This window comes from Antechinus flavipes, chromosome 3, assembly GCF_016432865.1.
Source record: "Antechinus flavipes isolate AdamAnt ecotype Samford, QLD, Australia chromosome 3, AdamAnt_v2, whole genome shotgun sequence".
Lineage (NCBI taxonomy): Eukaryota > Metazoa > Chordata > Mammalia > Dasyuromorphia > Dasyuridae > Antechinus > Antechinus flavipes.
This window is the reverse complement of record NC_067400.1, coordinates 561,293,673-561,317,236: the sequence shown is the minus strand read 5'-3', so window position 1 is coordinate 561,317,236 and position 23,564 is coordinate 561,293,673. Positions and strand designations below refer to the sequence as shown.

General features: G+C 37.3%; 1 protein-coding gene across 1 annotated transcript in view; it reads left to right on the top strand.

Annotated features, from left to right (window-relative positions):
• CLSPN (claspin) overlaps positions 1-23,564 on the top strand; it is a 39,782-nt gene that overhangs the window by 5,643 nt on the left and 10,575 nt on the right. Inside the window, exons 2-13 of the mRNA XM_051987669.1 lie at positions 5,709-5,838; positions 7,722-8,200; positions 9,322-9,477; positions 11,250-11,327; positions 11,542-11,614; positions 13,718-13,826; positions 14,342-14,928; positions 16,879-17,076; positions 18,095-18,327; positions 19,533-19,723; positions 20,714-20,778; positions 22,984-23,183. Coding sequence (XP_051843629.1) covers positions 5,709-5,838; positions 7,722-8,200; positions 9,322-9,477; positions 11,250-11,327; positions 11,542-11,614; positions 13,718-13,826; positions 14,342-14,928; positions 16,879-17,076; positions 18,095-18,327; positions 19,533-19,723; positions 20,714-20,778; positions 22,984-23,183 — 2,499 coding nt within the window. The remainder of the gene's footprint in view (positions 1-5,708; positions 5,839-7,721; positions 8,201-9,321; positions 9,478-11,249; positions 11,328-11,541; positions 11,615-13,717; positions 13,827-14,341; positions 14,929-16,878; positions 17,077-18,094; positions 18,328-19,532; positions 19,724-20,713; positions 20,779-22,983; positions 23,184-23,564) is intronic.

The window sequence follows — 23,564 nt, the reverse complement described above, 5'->3', positions numbered from 1 at the left end:
TTTTTTCTTTAGCAGTTCACTTATGGCTTGCTTGATTTCTTTTTTCCTAAGATTGGCTGATTTAATATTTCTATTTTTTGTTTTGTGTGGGTATTTCATATTTTTGGACACATGATTTCCTTTGACTCATTAGTTTTTCAAGCACAGTTATGATGATTTTTTTATTACCTCTGTTGTAAATTCATTTTGTTTGTTTTTTAATTTTGGTAATTTGACTTACTCTTTTCTTTCTTGGTCAGGTTATCTAATTATTTATCAATTTTATTAGCCTTTTCAAAAAAGCAGCTCTTAAAACTATCAGTACTCTAATTTTTTTATTCTCTGTTTTCTCTATTCTCTAACATTCCAAAAGTGCTTCTTTTGTACTTGGTTTAGATTTGCCAATTTTTTTTCCATTTTCTAATCTTATTAATTGCATGGTCAGTTCCTTGATCACTTTTAATTTGTTAATGTGAGTTATCACTAACACAAAATTTCTTCTGAAAGATGCCTTACGTGTGTTCAGTGCCCCTATTTAATAGAAGAAAAAAGTGATATTGAGTGGTAAAGTCAGTTAGGCTGTGTCATATAGTTTGTTTGGCAGAACTGGGAAAAGGAACCCTGAAATTCTTGCTATTATTCCAGTGACCTTTTTGTTCTTGGTTAACAGCCTCTTTAGTAAATAGTTACTTGTGAATACTATTATCAGTTTAATTAGTGTCCACAGAATACCTACCAGAAAGGATGCTTTGCACTCACATATAGCAGGTATTTAATAAATGTTTTCTGGTTTAAATGACAATATCTAGCACTAATAAGTTCTATAAGCTTTGCAAAGTGCTGTGTATATGTTCTTTCATTTGATCCTCCCCACATCACTGGGATGATATGGGAGCTTGTTATCCCAATCTTACAGATAAGGAAACTGAGGCTAGAGAGGATGTGATTTATTCAGGGTCACATTGGTAATAAATTCCAAGTCCAAAACTCTATTCATTGAATCACTTAGCTGTCTGAATTAAATTTGTGACATTGTTGTCATCATTCAAAAGAAATTGCTTTCTCCAAAGTTACCATTGAGAGATGGAGGCAAGATAATAGAGAGAAAGCATTAGTGTAGCTCGCCCTTCAAATCTGACAAAGATCTAGAAAATATACAGGAAAGCCAAGAAAAAGTCATAGTGAATGAAGTTTTTCTAGGCTAGGACAGATTAGAGATGGAACTGGTCAAGAGTATGTAAAAAGGGCTGAAACAAGGTACCAGTTTAGGAAACATGGAGTAGGAAGAATTCCCAGGGAATCCCTCAAAAAATTGCAGACACAGAAACAAATGCTATCTGGCATCTCTGTAGCTCACTACCCAGTTCCACGTGATAGATCTATATTGGAGAGGAGCAGACTTGGAATTGATCTTATACTAATACATTATTAGTGAAATTGTGAACAGATCCAGCCATTTGGAACTATGCTCAAAAAGTTATCAAACTGTGCATACCCTTTGATCTAGCAGTATTACTACTGGGCTTATATCCCAAAGAGATCATAAAAAAAAGGGAAAGGCACCCTTTGTCCCTATATATGCAAATAGATTTGTGGCAGCTCTTTTTGTAGTGGCAAGAGACTGGAAACTGAATGGATGCCCATCAGTTGGAGAATGGCTAAATAAGTTATGGTATATGAATGTTATGGAATACTATTGTAAGAAATGATCAGCAGGATGATTTTAGAAAGGCCTAGAGAGACTTACATGAATTGATACTTAGTGAAATGAGCAGAACCAGGAGATCCTTATATATGGCAACAAGAAGATTATATGATGAACAATTCTAATGGACCTTCATCAATCTTCAATAATCATCATCTTCAAAAATGAGATGATTCAGGCCAATTCTAATGATCTGGTGATGAAGAAAGCTATCATACCCAGAGAGAGGCCTATGGGAACAGAATGTGGACCACAGCATAGCATTTTCATTCTTTTTGTTGTTATTGTGTTTTCTTCTCATTTTTTCCCTTTTTGTTCTGATTTTTCTTGTGCAGCAAGATAATTGTATAAATATGTGTATATACATGTTGGATTTAGCATATATTTTAATGTTTAATATATATTGGATTATTTGCCATCTAAGGGAGGGGGTGAGGAGAAGGAGGGGAAAATCTGCAACACAAGATTTTGCAAAGGTCAGTGTTGAAAAATTATCTCTGCTTTGAAAATGTTTTGAAAATTAAAAAGCTTTGATTAAAAGAGAGAGAGAGAGAGAGAGAGAGAGAGAGAGAGAGAGAGAGAGAGAATTGGTCCTGTGTATTGAGTAAGGAACTCGTTCTAGGAAGCATGTGGAGGCTGCTTGGCTTTGATTCAAGGAGTGGAGTGTTGCCTCTGGACCCAAGGGAAGCACACGGTTCAATTGCTCTGAACCTGAAAACTTCTTAATGGGCTAATTATGGCTGAATTCAACAGCAGACTATAGAAACAAACCTGGATCAGAAAATTACAAAATTCAGACCAGGAGACCAGGAAACAGGAACCTCATCCTCTATCCTTTTGATCACACATCACATTCAGAGCACTGAGAGTTTATAGGCTACCAGCACTGGAAGATGGGAGAGGACAGAAGTTCAGGCTATAAGTATTCAGAGTCTAGTACTAACATAAAATCCTAAGTCAAATAGGCTGGAAGACTTAGCAAATAAACAAACAAACAAAAAAGAATCTGACCACAAATGGCTATTAATGGAAATACAAACATAGAAAAAGAGATTAACTTTTAAAATCTGCTAGCAAAACAACAAAGAAAAATGAAGCTTTGACACAGGTTCAACTAGAATTCCTGGGAAAATTTTCCCCTCTCCAAAAAAGTTTTAAAAAATTTAAAATTAAATTAAAAATTTATTTTAGAATCTACATGATATATAGCTAGGTTGGTCCAGTAAATAAAGTACTGGTTATGGCATCAGGAGGACCTGAGTTCAAATCTTACTTGACATTTACTGGCTATGTCATCCTGGGAAAGCCACATCAGAGCACTAGAGAGAAAAAATGGAAAAAGAAGTAAGAACAAGGAAAGAAGGATTTAAAGAGTTAATAGCTACAGGATGAATACAGAGAGGACTGGCGAAACTTACATGGACTGATGCTAAGTGAAGTGAGCAGAACCAGGAGATCATTATATACCTCAACAACGACACTGTATGAGGATGTATTCTGATGGAAGTGGATTTTTCGACAAAGATATCTAACTCAGTTTCAGTTGATCAAGGATGGGCAGAAGCAGCTACACCCAAAGAAAGAACACTGGGAAATGAATATAAACTGCTTGCATTTTTGTTTTTCTTCCCGGGTTATTTATACCTTCTGAATCCAGTTCTCCCTGTGCAACAAGAGAACTGTTCAGTTCTGCACACATATATTGTATCTAGGATATACTGTAACTTATTTAACATGTATAGGACTGCTTGCCATCTGGGGGAGGGAGTGGAGGGAAGGAGGGGAAAAATCGGAACAGAAGTGAGTACAAGGGATAATGTAAAAAATTACCCTGGCATGGGTTCTGTCAATAAAAAGTTATTTAATAAATAAATAAATAAATAAATGAGAGTTAATAGCTTACACAAAGAGGTACAAAATCTTATTGAAGAGAATGATTTCTTGAAAAGTATTTCCTTGAATTAATTCCTTGAAAATTTGGCCAAATGGAGGCTAATGACTCTATAAGATAGCAAGGGGGAAAAAAACAATTAAAAGACTGAGGGGAAAAGAAAATGTGAAGGGTCTCATAGGAAAAATAATTGATCTGGAAAATAGATTGAGGAGAGGTGATTTAAGAATCATTAGACCACCTGAAAGCCATAAACAACAACAAAAAGTACCTGGACATCATATTTCATGGAATCTTAAATCAAACTGCTCAGACATCTTAGAACCCAAGGGCAAAGTAGAAATTAAATCCACCAGTCACGTACTGAAATAAAACAACACCCAAATGAAAACTCCCAGAAATATTATAGCCAGAATCCAGAACCCATAGATCAAGGAACAAAAAAGTACAATAAACATCCAAAAAGAATTCAGGTACCAAAGAGCCATAGTTAGCTGCTAAATCTTGTATGAGTCTATCTTCTTAAAGGAGTGGAGAGCTTAGAATGATATTCCAGAAAATAAAGGAAGTGGGCTTACAACCAGTATACATTTAGCTAATAAGCATTTATTAAATGCCTACTATATTTCAGCCACTGTACTAAGCATTTACAGACACAAATATAAAAAAGATAGCCTGTGTCCTCAAGGAGTTTACAATTTAATGGGGAGGAGACAACATACAAAAGAAAGCTGAAAAGTGGAGGAGGCAGGGAGACTTGAGGTGGTAAATTGAGGTTTCTCCACTATTAGAATTTTAGTGTCTATTTTTTCCTGTATCTGTCAGTCTTTCTTTTAAGAATGTATTGGGAGCAGCTAGTTGGTACAGTAGATAGAACACCAGCCTTGAAGTCAGGAGAATCTGAGTTCAAATCTGGTCTTAGACACTAAACACTTCCTAGCTGTGTGACCCTGGGTAAGTCATTTAATCCCAAATGCCTCAGCAAAAAAAAAAGAATGTAACTGTTATGTCCATTGGTGCACATATGTTCAGTACTGATATTAATTTATTGTGGTACCTTTTAGCAAAATGTAGTTTTCCTGCCTGTCTTTTAAAATTAGATCTATTTTTGGCTTTTGTTTTGTTTGAGATGGGCTTCAGCCCCTTAATTTATGTATATCTTTGTTTCACATATTTTTCTTGTAAACAACATAATGTTGGAATCTGGTTTCTAATTTCAGTCTATCATTTTCCATTTTATGGTGATTTTATTTCATTCACATAAACATTTTTGATTGCTAACCTATTTGCCCAAAACACATAGCGAGCCAGTCCCTGGAACAAAATTTAAACTTGGATCTTCATGAGTCTATGTTCTATTCCATTATCCAATGTGCTGTCTTATTGCCTAGGTAAAAGATAGAAAGATCCAATATATACCTATATATTCATAGCAACTCTTTTTGTGGTAGCAAAAAACTGGAAACAAGATAATTAATCGTCTGTTCATTGGAAAGAATAAACTGTATTATATGACTGTTGTGAAATATTACCATACTTTGACAAATGAGTATGGAGAATTCAGAGAAGCTTGGGAAGACTTAAACTAAAGAAGAATAGAATGCATCTACACAACAGTAAACCAAGAAGTCAGTACATGGATTTTGAAATCCATGCTGATAGTCATAGGCATTTGCTCTCATTCACAAATAGATTTCATCTTGTGCTAATGCTGGTGAAAGCATATATATGTAGCAGGGTTTTGAAAAATATGGAATTCACAGCTGATATGATATCTAGGCCTTGCCAATCATAACAAAAAAAAATGAATACAAGATACCTGGTTATTTATGCACCAAAATCAAATTGAGTGGGGTTTGGTTTTTATGTTGTCTTAGGGAACTGTTTTGTTTTTCTAACCATACATTTTGTTATCTATTATTTGATGTCCTTTTTATTCTACCATATTGTAACTTTCATTGTTGCTATCTTAACTCAATGTCATGATCCTAAACTTTTTTCTTCACTAACAGTTTATTAACAGTTAACTATAAATTCAACATTACAATATCTGCATGGATATCTGTTACCTGTAATCTTGTCAGGAGAGCAGTTTGCTAACCAATTAATTTAAAATTTATTCCAATTTTCTAGCTTCACCTAAACGTTGAAGATCCCAAAGTGAACACAAAGGAAGAAACTGATTCAGACAGTGGGCAGAGCAGCTGTGAAACAGGGTCTCCAGGACATTCTAACACAAAGAACACACCCCTGATTGAAAGAGGTTTGTAATATTATTTGATCCCTTGTTTTCACATGTAAAACTTCCAGAGTTCATTTACTTTATGGACAGGGTTAAGTATTTTTTTTTTTAAACTGAGGACATCATTCTCTTTCCAGTTATCCTTAATTAATTAAATCCTGTTGTTTCTACTTATCCATCTTTTTTTAAATGTTTCCTTTAGTCATCGTTGCAACTACCCTGGTTCTAGCCCTTTTTTGCCTAGACTATTATGGTAACCCCAAGTTGGTCTCTCTGTTTCTAATGTCTTCCCTCTTCTATTTATCCTCTACATAGCTGCTAAAGTAATTTTCTAACAGCAGAAGGTCTGACCCAAACCTTTACTGGCTTCCTTTACTGGTCTCTAGGATAAAATAGATTGCTCAAGCTTCCGTTTATAGTTCTCTACAACTTGGTTTGAATTCACTTTTCCAATCTTGTTTCACATCTTGCTTTTTCTGGCTAAACTAGACTCCTGGATATGGATTAAACTCTCCATTCTGTTTTCTGACTCTGTATTCACTCAAGCTCTTTGCCCTCTCTGCCTGTAATTCTTCACTCAGTCCATCAGAATCTTTGTCTTTTCTTTTTTTCCCCAAATTGTTGGTGTGTTTGTTTTGTTTTGTTTTGTTGTCAAATTGTTGGTGATTTTTTTTTTTTTTATTTTGCGAGGCAATTGGGAAATTGCCCAGTCACACAGCTACAAAGTTTTAAGTGTCTGGGGCCAGATTTGAACTCGAGCCCTTCTGACTCCAAAATCAATCCTCTATCCACTGCGCCATTTAGCTGCTCCTTTGTATTTTTGGTTTGGTTTGGTTTGATTTTTGTTTTTGTTTTTAAAATGTAGCTCAGGAGAGCTCCTCCTTTGCAGTGTCTTTCCTGTTTCTTTCTTTAGTGCTTTTCATCCTTAAGTTGCACCAAATTTTCTTAGTAGATGCCAAAGCTCTCTAGTGCAATGAACACAAGCTCATTAAAGGCAGGAACTATTTCATTTTTGTATTTGTATTCCTAGTAATGGGCCCAATAGCACAAACTTGATAAATGAATTGAGTTGACTTGAGATTAAATGTGTAATTCCATTTGGAGAATACCCATATGCACTTTGCTAGTTTGCTGGAAATTTGGATTTTAGATTAGTGCATATCTTCTGAATCCATTTCTCCCTGTGCAACAAGAGAACTGTTCGGTTCTGCAAACATATATTGTATCTAGGATATACTGCCACATATTTAACATATATAGGACTTCTTGCCATCTAGGGGAGGGGAAAAATCGGAACAAAAGTGAGTGCAAGGGATAATGTAAAAAAAATTACCCTGGCATGGGTTCTGTCAATAAAAAGTTATTAAAAAAAAAAAGAGAGAGAGAGAGAGATTAGATTAGGGCATCTGGAGGCCTAAATTCTAGTCACAACCCTACCACTAACTTATGTAATTTTGGGCATGGCCCTTCCCCCTGTAGGTTGCAGTTTTCCTCGTTTATATAAATGAGTGTACTAGATGATCTCTAAAGTCCCTTTCTAGCTCTAAAATTCTATGATTTACAAAACATATTTAGAGGAACTCATTCCAACTACAGTGTCAGAATTGTAAAATTTTATACAGATTAGAAATGTTTTCTACACTGAGCTGTTAAAGTGTGGATAATTACATTTCTCAATATGTGGAAGCTATGTTAGGTTCGGGAAAATGTTTTCATAATGTGGATAAGGCTCAATTTGCTGTGCTAAAATAAACCTTTAGTGGTAGTTGCAAGATTTCACAAGCTGAAATAAATCTCTGACGCATCAAACCATCCATTTCTACAGATGAATATTTTGGGGGGAGGGGGGATGGGGACAAGTCCAAGTGACCAAGTAACATTCTTTTATCTTTCATTTATTCCAGACTCAGACGAAGAAATCTTTGTGAATAAGAAATTGAAACGTAACAAGTTTCTCCTGCAGGACAGTGACAGTGAAGAAGAGGACAGAGATGTCCTTCCTAAGAAGACTGACTATGACAATGCAGAACTGGAAAATGGGGAGAATAAAGAAAACATATATGCAGGGAAAAAGGGGAAAGCACAAAAGATTTATCAGATTCTGAAAGACAGTGATGAGAGTGACACTGAGGAGCCACCATATCAGAAGAACCTTGACAGCCGGGTGATGACTCCTTTGGCTGAAAGTAGCTCGGATCTGGGTTCTCAATCCCCAGAGTCTGTGACCTTGCCAACAGGTGTTAGGAAAAGGTTCAAAGAATGTACTCGGGCTACAGAAGATACTGAAGGGAAAATAAAAGGGAGATCACAGAGAAGGCTTGAGAAAGAAGCCAAAAAGATGGAAGTGATTAGTCGGCTGAAAAAAAAGGAACATAAAAATGAGGTATTTTTAAAGGTCATTCAGATATTTTTAGGATGTTTAACATATCCAGTTTGTATTTTAATTACCCATGTCCATAATTTATTTTTCATTTCTTAAAGACAGGGACTGTATGTTCTTTATATCTTTTCCCTTCATGACCTAGCACAACATAAAGAGATAGAAGGGATAGCGCAAAAGGAACTGGACTTAGAATCACAAGACCTGGATTCTAATTCTGACTCTTGTTGTTCAGTCATGTCCAGCTCTTTATGACCTCATTTGGAGTTTTCTTAGCAGAGATTCTAGAGTGATTTGCTTTTTCCTTCTCCAGCTCATTTTACAGGTGAGGAAACTAAGGTAAATAGGATTAAATGACTTGCCCAGGATCATACAGCTAGTAAGTATCTGACGCCAGATTTGAATTTAGGAAGATAGATTCCAAGAGATTCCAGCCACAGCACCACCAAGCTAATCTAGGCCTGGTTCTACCTCTGGACAAATCATATCGACTTTTAGGACCTCAGTTTCCCTATCTGCACAATGGAGGAAATAATTCCTAAATCACATGATAGTTTTAAGGAAAGTGCTTAGTAAACTCTCAAGTGCCATATAAATATGAGCAGTTAACATAATAGACAATTAGTGTTTGATTTGAAGAATGCAAGTGAACTTTGAAATGAAAGGTTTTTTTTTAATACTTCTCATATGAATTAGCATGCTTCCAGCAATTAGAGATCTTGTTTGCTCAGTCAAAATTCAGCCTTAATTAGTTTTAAAAGAAAGTACCCAATATAGATGATTCAGTTTTCAAAAAGCCCTCACTAATTTCTGCATTAATTTTGGGCAGTTGTTTGTAGATAGAACTTTCTGTTCTACCCAGGTTGGATGTGTGTTATGAACTAATTAAAATAATTCTTCACTGTAGCAGAGTCAGTTGTTATCTGTTTCAGAATATTAACTTGATCGCTTCAAAATCTTTTTCAGAGGTGGATGGGGCATAAATCTTAAATGAATTAACAAAAGAAAATGTTAAATGCTAATTTGTTAAAATGTAAAATGTTAAAATGAAGAGCATAGGCTTTATTTTTGCTTGGTTTTTTTTTTTTTTTTTTTTTTTTTTTTTTTTTGGTAACATTACACAGGAAGGTGAAACCAAACAACCTTTCAATGATAGTGGCTGTCTTCTTGGGGACAGTGACCTTTTTGAGACTGGTTTGGAAGAAGATCTCCCACCAGAAGATGAAGAATCATTAGAATCCATACGAGCTTCTGTGAAAGGCAAAGTCAAAAAGCACAAGGTAAGTAAAGGGTTAATAGAACCAGGCCTTCCCATCATTCCCAATTGTTGTTTTCCCTCCTTAGCTTAGAGTTGGATGTTGATAAAGATTTTTTTTTAAACTTAAGAAAATCATGTGCTGATTGATTTAGGTTTTTTAGCGGTTGTTAATTTTGGAAACTGTTGTACAGGTGACAGACATGCTAACCCGTCGGGAAAGTGGGGCTGAGGTAGTATTGCCATATTAGGATTGACTGATAGCAAGTGTTGCTTCAGATTCTGTAAAAATGTTAAAATTCTCCATAGGAACAGACTGGTCATTAGGATGTTTTCCCCAATTTGGTTTATAAATCACACATATCCTGGTAGGAGACAGTCAAAAGGTGGTGTTGAATTCCAGCCAGAGGTGTGAAGCTCACAACCTGGATGGAACAGATCTGTTGATTTTGGGTTTTTTTCCTAATAAAAACAAAGAATCCAAATAGGGGAAACAGGATCAGGCACAAGGTAAGGTCAAAAGGGGACAATTGCCAGAGAACCCAGGGGAGATGGCAAGAAAAACAGCTCTAACTTAAGCCTCCTAAAACAGACACACTAGTGATATTTTCTGACATGCATAGAGTTCTTTGAGAAGCAACATGACAAAGTAGACACGAATCAGTTTTGGAGTGAAGGAGACTTGAATTCTTCCTTGTGACACCTACTAGCTATGTGAACTTGGGCAAGTCGCTTAGTGTCATAAATAGCTTTAAAGTTTATGAAGCCCTTTGCAGAACATTACCTTATTTGGACCTCACATCACTGCTGTGAGGTAAGAGGTGGACACTACAGATATTATATCCATTTTATAAAGAAAAAAGGCTTGCCCATGGTTATGGAGTTAATAAAATCAGATGAATTTGAATCCAAATCTTCTGGCTTCAAATCAAAAATTCTATATCCTTTGCCATGTTGCCTGCTAGAGATTTTTCTTATCTCCTTGGAAACATAAGAGGTATATGGAAAAGAAGGGGTGCTTTGGGGAACTGGTATTGAATGCTAATTACATTGTAAGCCTGGTTCAGGGCACCAGATTTGTTTTTTGAACTTTCTAATGAATGTCTGGAATCTAAGCAACTTGACATTCTTTGGGGATTTTATATCTATTAAATAATTAATTCAACCTGAAGACAGTCTAGTACACTGGGAGTCACAAAAACATATCTGTACCAAAACTTTCTGGTAAGAAATATCTTCTCAACCCACTTAGACATTTGATGCCTTTAATCACAGAAGAGAATTACAGCATGTGGGGCCCAGAAGAATTCTTAGACACTATCTAATAGCTTACCCATAATAACTAAAATGGATAATAAAGCCTATTGTGTGCCATGTACTGTGCTAAGCATTTTACAATTATTATTTCATTTGATTGTCATAATAACTCTGAGAGGTGTTTGCTATCATCATTCCCTTTTTACAGATAAGGAAATTGCAGCAAACTGAGGTTAAGGGTTTATGCTCAGAGTCATACAGCTAGTAATTGTCTGGTAGATTTGAATTCAGGTCATCCTGACTTGAGACCTGGTGCTCCAAGTACTGCACTACCTATTTCCCTCACTTACCTTGTCTGGCCACGTCCTTTTACAGGGGAGGCAACCAGAGAGGGACCCTGATATGCCAAAAGTCACATAACGAGTTCGTGTTTGAGCTAGGACTAGAACCAAAGCCTCTTGACACCCAATCTGGGGCCTTTTCCCTGTGTCATGTCATTTCTTCTCTGTTAGATGATTGCTTTGCTATCTTGTCTTTTAGAAAAAGGAGCTGTCTTTGGAAAGTGGGGGCTGTTCATTTGAAGATGAAAAGGAGCTGTCAAAAGGAATGATAAGAAAGGTGAAGGAATACTTAGAAGCCATGTTCCCTTTGGTTTCTTTCCAGTGAGTTGTTCATTTCTCCCTCCTCATGTTTATTCTGTCCTGATTCCTGCTCCTTTCTCCCCTACCCCCATTTCCCTTTTCTCCTTGTTCTCTTAGAAAAAGAAGCCTCTTTCAGGAAGAAGCATCCATCTTTATTTAAAGCACCAACATAAGTTTCTTTTCTCTTTAAGGAGAGAAAGGCGGCCAAGCTAAGTAAAGAAGCTATGAAAAGGCTACATAGTGAGAGCCAACGTCTTATTCGAGGTAATGATATTACTCTTTGTGCTTTGTAGAAAACACAAATGAAGTCTTTGTAAGAAAATCAGTTTTGGCTCAAAGGATGTTTCTGACATTCTTAGGTTTAAATTTCGTTTATACCACTGTTCTGCTCAGTATTTTTATTTTTATCAATAACTTGGTGCATTCAATTTGTAGACAGCATGAAGCTGGGAGGAAGAGTAAAGTAATTCATGTAACTCACATTTATTTAGCACTTTACAATTTTTCAAGTACTTTGCACACTCACAACAACCTTGTGAGGTAGAGAGTACAAATAATATTTACAAGACTCCCTCCCATTCCTAGCATGTATTGCTTATTTTTACTTTGTCTTTTTCAGATGAGAAAATTGAGGTAGAGGGAATTTAAGTGATTTACTAAAGATTATGTAGCTAGTAAAAACTAGAATTCATATCTAAGCCTCTTTCTTCTAAATCTCAATCTAGTGTTCTTTCTACATACACCATAGCTTCACAAAGCATGTGACTTGTCCATAATTATATGATAAGCATAAAGGCCTGGATATGAAACTTAGGTCACCTGAATCTCAAGACTATGAATCAAGAAATGGATTCTGGTCTTAATATTGCTACTTTGTCATTTAAGCTTTTTGTGCATCCGTGTGCTCATCTGTGAAAGGAAAGAGTTGAACAATTTGATCTCTTACCTTTAATTTTATATCAGCTAGGGGCAGCAAGCTGGCACAGTGAATAGAGCATCAGCCCTGAAGTCAGGAGGACCTGAGTTCAAATATGGTCTCAGACATTTAACACTTCCTAGCTATGTGATCCTGGGCAAGTCATTTAACCCCAATTGCCTCAGCAAAAATAAAAATAATTTTATATAAGCTATAGCTCATTGGGATCAGTAGTTCCCAAAGGGCATGCTAGTACATTGTCCTAGGCGTGCCACATTATATGGGATATAGCTTTTCAATTCAATCCATCTCCCACAAATTGTTTTAAATTTATACTTGCATTCTTACATGCATATGCAAATTTCACATGCATGCATGTTTCATTGCAGCAAAGAATGGGGGGTTGGGGGGAATTTGTAAACTTCTGCATTAGGTAATAGAATTGGGATTCTTAAGGATTTTAACAGACTGAAACAATGACCAAATCTAATAATATTACATATAATAAGGATAAAAGCATTTAGCATTCAAAAATCCAGTTGTACAAGTCTGGGATAGAAGAGAGATATCTTAATAGCAAAAAGACTTGGGTCTTTTTTTGCGAGTTTAATGTTATTTGGCCAAAAAAGCTAATGTTGTCTTAGGCTGCATAATTGTATTCAGAACCGGGGAGGAGGTGGTCAGTATTCAGGTTGGTCCATATCTTAGTATTAGATTTAATTCTGAATATTGCATTTTAGGAGAAAAATTAACAAGTTAGAGAATGCTCAGGGGCATGTGACCAGGTTACTTGTCCTGTTCATTATAGAAAATGGTTTTTTTTTTTCACCTAGATAAGGGGGAACTTAAAGAGAACAAATAATCATCATCTTTCAGTATATGAAGGTTGTCTAACAGAAAAGGGATCAGATTGGTTGGCTTCCGAGACTATTGTGGTAGAATTACACAAGGCAGATTTTAATCTTAGTAGAGGAAAGAATTTTCTAATAATCAGAAAAAGTCTAAATGAACTCTCTTGACTAAAAATCTGACAGTCTATCTTAGGAAATAGTGAGTTCCCCATCCCTGGAGATTTTTAATCTGAAACTAGATAACTGTTTGCTGGAGAAACATATTGTAGTGGTAATTTATGCCTTACATAGCATTAGACCAGATGTTCTTTGAGATCATTGAACCCCATGATTTCATGGTCTTCAAGCCTAGGGAACTTTGGTGAAAAGAGTCACCATTGTGAAATTCCTGGTCTCTTAATATAAACTGAACATGTTTTTCCACCTGCAGTTACCTTAACTTCTCCATTAGGAAGATCTTTTGTTCTCAGCCCTCCCTTTGTTGGAATGATTATGTCCTTTCTTACCCACTCACTGTTGGCTAATGGAGTTTTGTGTGCATGCTTAACTACTGTGCGTTTTCTTCAGTCTTTGACTCCTTTGCTTTGTCCCCTTCGGCAGAGTCCGCCCTCTCTCTTCCCTATCACATGCCTGAAAACAAAACCATTCATGACTTCTTCAGAAGCAAGCCTCGACCTTCCGGCCAGGGAAACGCCATGGCGCTGCTGAAGTAAGAGTCCTTTCTGTTTATGTGGCTACATTTTCTAGACTTACTTTTTTGAGAAAGCCGATTTTAGGGTAAATCATTACCTCTCAACCCCAAATAAAAAATTCCCCAAGTTGCTGAAAGGCTGCATACTCTAATGGAAAGAGTGGCAGCAGACCTGATTTTTGAGTCCTAATTTGGCCTTGTATTAGTTGAGTTATCCTTGTTGGGCAATCACTTCATATTCACTCGTAAAATGGCAATATTTCTTGCTTTCCTTACGGGGTCATGGATCATATGAAGTAATGATCACAAAGCCTTTTATTAAAGATTGAGGGGCAGCTAAGTGGCGCAGTGGATAGAGCACCAGCCCTGAAGTCATGAGGACCTGAGTTCAAATCTGGCCTCAGATACTTAACACTTCCTGGCTGTGTGACCCTGGGCAAGTCACTTAGCCTTAATTGTCTCAGGAAAAAAAAAAGATTGAGAATATGGCTCCCTGAGAATCAGAGTCACTCAGCCTGTTTCCCTCCTGACAGGTCCTCTAAGTATCAGGCAGCCTTCAATAAAGAAATCAGCACCACCACTAGCTCGAGTGACATCAGCAGCACCAGCCACGCCAGAGGCTCTGACCAAATGGCGGGCCCTGAACCGGAAACTGAGAACAGCCCGCTACCTTTAGCTCCCCAGGCCCCTGCCAACTCTGCTGACCAGCCTGCTGGTGAGGCTGGCACAAGAGAGGAGTCAGGATGCTGTGGAGGGCGGGAGCAGAAGGAACTCGTGGAGGCCCCTATGAGCCCTTCACCTAAGGACAGCTCAGAGTGTCAGGAGGAATCTGGCATCTTCAGGAGTAAGGAGCCAGCACAAATGGAATCGAGGGCTCCTGTGGCCCTCGAATTCAGTGTTCTAGAGGAAGAAGAGCCTCAAGATCCTAACAAAACAAAGAGCAAGGTAGATGACGGCAGGCAGCAAGCTGTGGGAAAGGCCGCTGTTACATCAGAAAAAGGAAGGAGGGTCAGCTTCCTGGATAAACTCCAGCGACTGGGAGTAGATCTCTCCATTAAGCCAAAGCTAGGGGCTAATGAAGATTCTTTTGTGACTCTTGATGAGCCTGAACCCAATAGAGGTAATCCTTTAATCTAGGCCTTCCTCTCTGCTGAATAGCAGTTATTCTTCCATTTTGGATGTAGCTAATGCAAACAACTCTCATATATCTTTGATTATAGATGGGAACGTGGGAATCACTGAAATTAATAGGTAATTCCCAAATGTTAGTAGATATAGGTGGAATCTTATTCAGGAAGCCATGGTTTTCTAAAGAAAAATGCCATAGCTAATCCTTGACGCTGTTTTGACCCTGCATTGAGGAGTCTGGGAATATCACATACTACTTAGTAAAGTAGAAGACTATTCATATGCACAAGGCAAAAGAGTGTACTTTTAAAAAATAATATAAAACCAATATTGAGTATACATTGTATCTGCATACAGTAATAGATTGAATTGAAGAATGGGAGGAGAAAGGATAAGTTTTGAGTTACTGTTATGCATATCTCTTAAAGACACTCTTCTTATTATATTTATAGTATTTTATGATGTTATATTATGATGTTAAAAGTCAGCTTGCTAAATGTATTTCTTAGTGTATCAGTAATGGGAAATGTCCTTAGTGGGCTCTGAAGAGATTTATAGGTAATTGCATATAGACAGTTGCTAAGATAGTATCAATGGTAATTGAGAAAGTAATTCTAGATATTTCCTGGAGCCATTTGTGTTTTGTCCCAGGACCCTTCTCTCACTTTAGAGCAAACAGATGTTAGCTTAAAAGAGGGCCATCTCTTGTCATCTTGATCTGAATCTGGCCACTGGACCCAAATGGCTGGGAAAGAGAAAGTGAGCCAGGTAACCTTTCTCAGCTCTCCCTCACATAAATCCAGTTCACTTGCACATCATGGCATTACTTCCTTGATGTCATGGTTGTCTTTGAGAACAAAGGACAAACAACAATAACAAGCCTCAGAAAAGATTTCTTCTAGTCCCCTTACCTCCACAGTGCTGCTTTGGGTTGATTCAGAAAACATTTAAGTGACTACTATATGCCAGACACTGTGCAAAGTGCTGACAATAAAAATTTAAAAAGGAAAGCTAATCCCTGCTCTCAAGGAGCTTATAGTCCAATGGGGGAAGACAGCAAAAGCTGGAAAGGGGAAAAGGTTAAAGACACTAGGGGTTACATAGTTGCTGAGTGAAAAGTTGAGGAGGGAAAAGGTGTCAAACACACTGAATCAGAGAACCATGTCTCTAACATTGCCTAAATGTTACCCCTAAACATTTCCCAATGTTACCCAAATCAGTTTAAAATATGATTGGGAAATATTTAACAATAAATAAAAATACAGTGCTGTTCAAAAAAAAAAAAAAGAAAAAAAAAGCCAATTCTCATAGCTGCTGTGGTATTGGGGGACTTTGGTGTAGAGCTTGCTCAAGGCTAGGGTATCTCCCAGGCACCTATTCTATCAGTAGGATTATAAAAATAATAATGTTATGACCCAATAGAGTTAATAAAAATTTAGTGTTCTGGTTAAACCAGGAACTTTAGTCCTGGTTTAGGATTTATGTCCTTTATTTCATAGTACTTGGGATTTGACCATTTGCCAGTATTTTCTTCAGTAGATTGACTGCTAACTAAATTTGTGAGCACATCTGTTATGCAGGATTTCTTGCTCAACAAAATTTGTTTCAGCCATATTAGTGAAGTAGTCGTGCCGGTAGGAGCAGTTGGAGTAGTATAGCACATTTTGAGGCCAAGTCAGGCCTCATAGAACTGAAGGATACAACAGAATTCAGTAAAGTAAAATCCTCTACTACAAACATACAAATGGGGTGTGTGTGTGTGTGTGTGTGTGCGCGTGTGCGTGTGCGTATGTGTGTGTGTGTGCTTGTTTTTATTTGCTGTTACTCTGTAGCAACATTAACAAGATTAACTGGCTTGTTGATGGTTTTGCTTTTTATTGGTGAAGAAGCCCTTTGGGCTTAAAACTAAACAATGGACTGGGGGGGGGCGGGTTTTGTTTAGAACTGGAAGCTTTAAAGGAGCGTTTCTGGAAGCACGCGTGTCCTACAGCCAAGGCCCAAACTGTGTCTGAACGAAAAATGAACCTGAACATTATAGTGAAGGAGATGGGTGCTGATGGCAAGGAAGAGCTGAAGGCTGATGTGGTCCCCCTGACTTTGGCTACAGAAAAATTAGATGGAATGAGCTATGCAAAACCAGGTATTTATGGAGTTTTTATGTTTCTGGGCATTTTCTTAGTCCTCTAAAGAAGAACTGCCATCTGTTAGCAGTTCTTTGATGCTATGGTAGTCTTGCAATGGGGAAGTTTGGAATATCAGAGTTAAAGGATTCTAAGAGTTCAAGATTATCTAGGCTCCAGATGAGGAACCCAAAGCTTCATGTAAAATTGGTGAGGTGCTTTGCCCAAGGTAACATGGTAAGCTCAATGACAGAGTTAGGATGCAGACCTAGGTCTCTTGGCTTCCAGTCTAGTCCTCTTTCCATTGCAATCTCATCTGTTCTGCTAATTTTGTTAAGGGAATAGTACAATATCTTCTCAATCTGCTTTCATTTGAATCCTGTTTCCGTTGATTCCAGGTTGGTTGATTTTGTTTCTTGTCCTTTGGAGGCACCTACCCCCAGTGAAAGCAGCTAACCATCGACCAGCCTTATGCTCTAAACCTCTTTCCCTGGAAGTTTTGTGCACTAGAAAATATCTCAGGCCTATTTCTCATATGATGCTTTGCTCAGAAGTATGGTAATGGAATTAGCAATTTTTTGAAGGTTCTCCCTTTGACCAATCTGATTCTGTCTACTATTTGTCAGGCATTGTGCTGAGAGCTGGGGATACAGTTTATAAGAAGAATTATAAAAATTCTTCCCCTCAAAGAGCTCACAGTTTACTGGGAAGAGACTAAACTTATGGTCAGTGATACCATAAAGAAGATTTTTGTATCAGGTAGGGCTTGCACTAGATAAGTGCAGGGTCTTTCCAAGCCTATGATTCTGTGACTCTTTGGATTCTCTGATTCACTAATTTTGTCTGGAAGTGAAGCATCAATTTAAGAAGCCCTGCCTTTACCAAAGGAAGAAAGGCCCAAAGCATCAGAGCACTCTAGTTTTCTTTTTTAAAGTAATATTACCACACGAATCTAGTTACCTGGAATCACATGTTTATAAAGCTCCATTGTAAAGGGTCTAATGTATATTTATTACTCATTCTTGCTCACTTGCTCAGGTGAGAAGCTACAGGTGCTGAAAGCAAAACTCCAGGAAGCAATGAAACTCCGAAGACTTGAGGAGCGCCAGAAGCGGCAGGCGTTGTTCAAGTTGGATAATGAGGATGGGTTTGAGGAAGAGGAAGAGGAAGAGGAGGAGGAGGAGGAGGAGATGACAGATGAATCAGACAAGGAAGAGGAGGAGAAGGAAGAAGAGGAGGAGGAGGAGGAGGAGGAGGAAGGCAATCAGGAGGTCTCTGGCAATTGTGTAATTTTGTCACCTTTTTAATGCTTGCTGACTAAGTCATGATTAATGAAGGAAAGAAAATCAGACTGGCGAAAGATATTATTTCTGGCATTGTTGCCAGAGAAAGATAATAAGCATGTTCAGTTACTTAAGAGATTTAAACTGCCCAGAGTGAGGTGACAGCATAGCCTGTTCCATGATTCTCAGGGCTATTTTTCAGGGTTTTCAATTGTCAGCACCATTTATTGAACACCTACAATATTCAGAACCTTGGCTGTTTGTCTACTTTGTTGGTATTTATTTTTGAATGTAAAAGTGATATTGAGACCCCTTTGTATAAATTAAGCTTTTGCTCTCCTTTAGTGATTTAGTTAATTCTTTCTGTTCTTAAAATAAAAGGGAAAAGCCACTTAGACCATTGTAATTGCTGACTTTCCTGGGTGTGGGAATGAAATCTTAAGGCTGAGAGGCTTTCCTGGGTTAGTGATTGTCTAGGTTGAGGGAAACCTCCCTCCCTGCCCCTCAGCATGGAACTTTATAGCTTCTGTAAAGCAATAATAATTTATGTGCATTAGCTCATTAGTTGGAAGGTTATTTTACAACTGATTAGTTTAATGTCTTGAATAGGATACTTAGAGGGGATCCAAGTATCTAAAAGGTAGTTATTTGGGAAGGACATTAAATTTATTTTTTTGTAGCCTTAAGGGGCTAAGCTAGAAGAATAAAAATTTTAGCACTTTAAGGCTTAAAATAATGAAGAGCTTTCTAAGACTTGAAGCTGATGAACTGGAGGACTTGCCTTGTGAATTCCTTGAACCTGGAAGTGTTCAAGCAAGTCTTACTGACCAGCTACCTGTTGGTGCTGTATGATAGGACACGGAGCTAGATAGCCTCCAATATTCCAAGGTTCTCATCTTGAGCAAATCACTTAATTTTTTAGTATTTTAATCTTCTTTTTCTAAGCTATAGATAACAATCTCTCTTCCCTTTCCTTTGCCTCCCAGTGCTATACAGAATCAGGTGAGATAACATGTGTAAAAAAGTGTCATGAAAATGCAAGGATTAAATTATTATGGCTTTGGCTCAGGGTAGAGGCAATTCAAGTTGCATTTTTAAACTATAAGAAGAAAAAAACCACTATCCTTTAGGCTAATATTTTGCACTCTTGCTCTCTCTCTCTTTCTCTTTCTTTTTCGGTGATATTTGTAAAGACAGGAGAATTTTTTCTTGATGATGAAGAGGTAGAAGACAAGGATATGAAAGAAGAATATAAAGAAATGGATAAGGAGAACATTGTTGACAGCACAGAAATTTTCAAGGCTGTTGATTGTAGCTCTATTCCTAAGCCTTCTACTTTGGAATCTACCTTGCTTCTGTTCAAAGACAGCTCTTCCAAAATGGGGTAAGTGATTCTGCTTAGGAAATAGAATTTCTGTTCATGAATTGTCTCTGGCTGGACCAAAGAAGCTCTAAATGAGTTTTCACTATGTTTAGGAGAATTGTACATCTTTAACCTATATTGGATTGCTTGCTATCTTGGGGATGGGAGGAAGAGGGAAAAAGAGGGAGAAAAACTTGGAACACAAGGTTTTGTAAAGGTGAATGTTGAAAATTACCTTTGCATGTATTTGGAAAAATAGAATGCTATTTAAAAAAAAAAAAGTATGAATTTTCACCTTTTCTTGATGTCTCACTTATGCTTCTGAACACCAAATATTGTATAATATGAAAGGACTCTGTTGCTCTTAGAAGCTATTGAAATGTTAAGGTTATTTACTCTTTTTGTTTTTTAATTCCTTTCCCCCTCACTCTTAATAGCATTTATTTTTCCAAATATATGTAAAGATAGTTTTCTACATTCACTTTCGCAAAACTTTGTGTTCCAGATTTTTCTTCCTCTCCTTTCCTTACCTCCCCTCCAAGACAGCAAGCAGGCTGACATAGGTTAAATGGGTGCAATTTTTCTAAACATATTTCCACATTTGTCATGCTGAGCAAAAAAAAAAAAAAAAATCAGGTCAAAAGGGAAAAAAAAACACAAGAAAGGAAAAAAAATGATGACAAAGGTGAAAATTGTATGCTTTGATCCACATTCTGTCTCCCTAGTTCTCTCTGGATGCAGATGACATTTTCCATCCCAAGTTTATTGGAATTGCCTTGAATCACTTGATTGTTGAAAAGAGCCAAGTCCATCACAATTGATCATCACATAATCTTCTTGTTACTCTATACAGTATTCTCTTGGTTCTGTTCACTTCACTTGGCAAGAGTTCATATAAGTCTTTCCAGACTTTTCTGAAATCAAGGTTATTTACTTTTAAATTGGATTGCCTCAGACTGTTGAGCAGATTCAGGATAAGATCATTATTGACTCTGTCTTCTTATTTTGTAGATACTATCCTGCTGAAGAAAAATCTGAGACTGATGAAAGTATAGGCAAAAGACCTAGTAAACTGGGTAAGTACTTGGTCCCTTCTTTTTAGAACTTTGCTAGGCCTGGGCTTCCTAGAGAATAATATCAATTTCTGACCATATTCAACTTAACCAAACACAATTGTTTAGACACCAGTCTTTCAGATGGCTAAGACAGATACTTTTGCATGAGAATGTGTTGCATATAGTTTTTAAAAATCATCTGCACATCAAAAAGTTATCAAACTGTGCATACCCTTTGATCCAGCAGTGTTTCTACTGGGCTTATACCCCAAAGAGATACTAAAAAAGGGAAAGGGACCTGTATGTGCCAAAATGTTTGTGGCAGCCCTGTTTGTAGTGGCTAGAAGCTGGAAAATGAATGGATGCCCATCAATTGGAGAATGGTTGAGTAAATTGTGGTATATGAACATTATGGAATATTATTGTTCTGTAAGAAATGACCAACAGGATGAATATAGAGAGGACTGGCGAGACTTACATGAACTGATGCTAAGTGAAATGAGCAGAGCCGGGAGATCATTATATACCTCAACAACGATACTGTTTGAGGATGTATTCTGATGGAAGTGGATCTCTTTGATAAAGAGAGCTAATTCAGTTTCAATTGATCAAGGATGGACAGAAGCAGCTACACCCAAAGAAAGAACACTGGGAAATGAATATAAACTGCTTGCATTTTTGTTTTTCTTCCCGGGTTATTTCTACCTTCTGAATCCAATTCTCCCTGTGCAACAAGAGAACTGTTCGGTTCTGCACACATATATTGTATCTAGGATATACTGTAACCTATTTAATATGTAAAAGACTGCTTGCCATCTGGGGGAGGGGGTGGAGGGAGGGAGGGGAAAAATTGGAACAGAAGTGAGTGCAAGGGATAATGCTGTAAAAAATTACCCTGGCATGGGTTCTGTCAATAAAAAGTTATTTAAAAATAATTTTAAATACACACACACACACACACACACACACACACACACACACACACACATATATATATATATATAAAGAATAATTTGGAACTGTGTCCAAAATGAAAAAAAAAAAAAATCATCTGCACAAATTGAAGATAGGAAAAGCATAAAAAAGGTTTGGGTCAACTAAGTGGCACAGTGGATAGAGTACTAGTCCTGGAATGAGGAGGACCCTAAGTTCAAATCTGGCTTCAGTCACTTACTAGCAGTATTACTTTGAGCAAGTCTCTTAACTCCGATTGCATTCAAAAACAAAACAAAAACATGAAAGACAGGGTTTTAAAAGGGAGCTCAATAAGCCAAAAAAAACTAATGCTAATACAATATTGATCTTCTTTTAAGAGACACATGGTAACCTAAGGAAGGAGAGACTTATTCTCCTGTCTTTTGTCAGACTATGTTCGGAGAATTGCTTTCAATTCTGGACACTTGAAAGAATATTGATAAGTCTGGAGGATGTTGGCCAGAATGGTCTAGAGATCATATACCCCCAAAGGCGTGACAATTTCTTCTAGTATTGAAGGGTCATTTTGTGAAAGGGGGATTAAATTTATTTTGGTTGGCTTAAGGAGTCAAAATAATGAATGGAAGGTAAAAGGTGACGAATTTTTGGTTCAATATAAGAAAAGACTTCTTAGCAATTAGAGTTATCCAGAAATGGAATCAATTGCCTCAGGGAAATAGTGAATTACCCATCACTAGTGAGGATATTGTAGGCAGAGGAGATTCCTGTTTAGGTACTGGTTGGGTTAGATAGTTTATAGGTCCCTTCCAACTCTTGAGATTCTATGTTTTTGTCAGAATTCCAGAAACCTGAATTGTGTCATGTTTTATGTAATTGTAGGACATAGTAGGTACCCTAGGGGTACTGATTGATTTATATGAATGCTAGTGAGATATTTGCATCATGGGGAGGTCATAGCTAAGCACATGAATAGGGGAGAAAAATCATGGAAGTAATGTGTCCAGGCTGGGCAGGGTGAAAGGAAGCCTTTTTTGATCAACTTCATGGAAGAGATAAGAACTTTGCCTTTTGGTTTAAAGTTACAATCTGTAATTGTAGATTTTTTTTTTTAGGGCTTCAATATTTTACCCAAGAATTTACCTTCCCCTAATGTATTGGAGCATGTAATTTGTGGGGATTGTCAGGAATTTTACCTGACAGTTTAATTCACAGCTCAACTTGGCTCCAAACAGACCCACCCCTATCCTATTTGGAGGATAATGTACTTATAAGCTGTTTCTCTTTATTTAGAAGAAGATGATTCATGCTCATTGCTAACAAAGGAGAGCAGCCACAACAGCAGCTTTGAGATGATCGGCTCCATGATTGCTCCCTATCAGCCTTGCAACAAGCAGTCAGGCCGTGGGACTAGCTTCCCCCATGGGCTGGGGGGGTTCCGATCCCCCTCTCCTGGGTTATTTCGAGCAAGTTTGATGAGCTCGACTTCCAAGGTAAGATGGTGATCATTTCCCATTATTTTCTCTAACTCAGTTTCCTCTACTTCATTACTAAACAAACAAATCAATGCCAGCTGACTTCCATAGATTTGCTTCTTAGTTTGGGTATATTTGGAGACATTCTCTGCCCTTTACACAGTAGGTCCCTTCAGTGTCTCAGTTCTCCCTTATTTCAGCCTCAGAATCCTTGGCCTAAGCAGTCAAAGAGCTACTATTCAAGGTCTTTTTAAATTACCAGCAGTTTCTTCTTCTTTGTATAGATATTTAGTACTTAATTATGTCATCTGAATTTCCATGGTAGAATGTAAATTTTTGACAGCAGGAACAATTTTGTTTTGGTCTTTGTCTCCCCAGCATTTAATATCATGCCTTGCA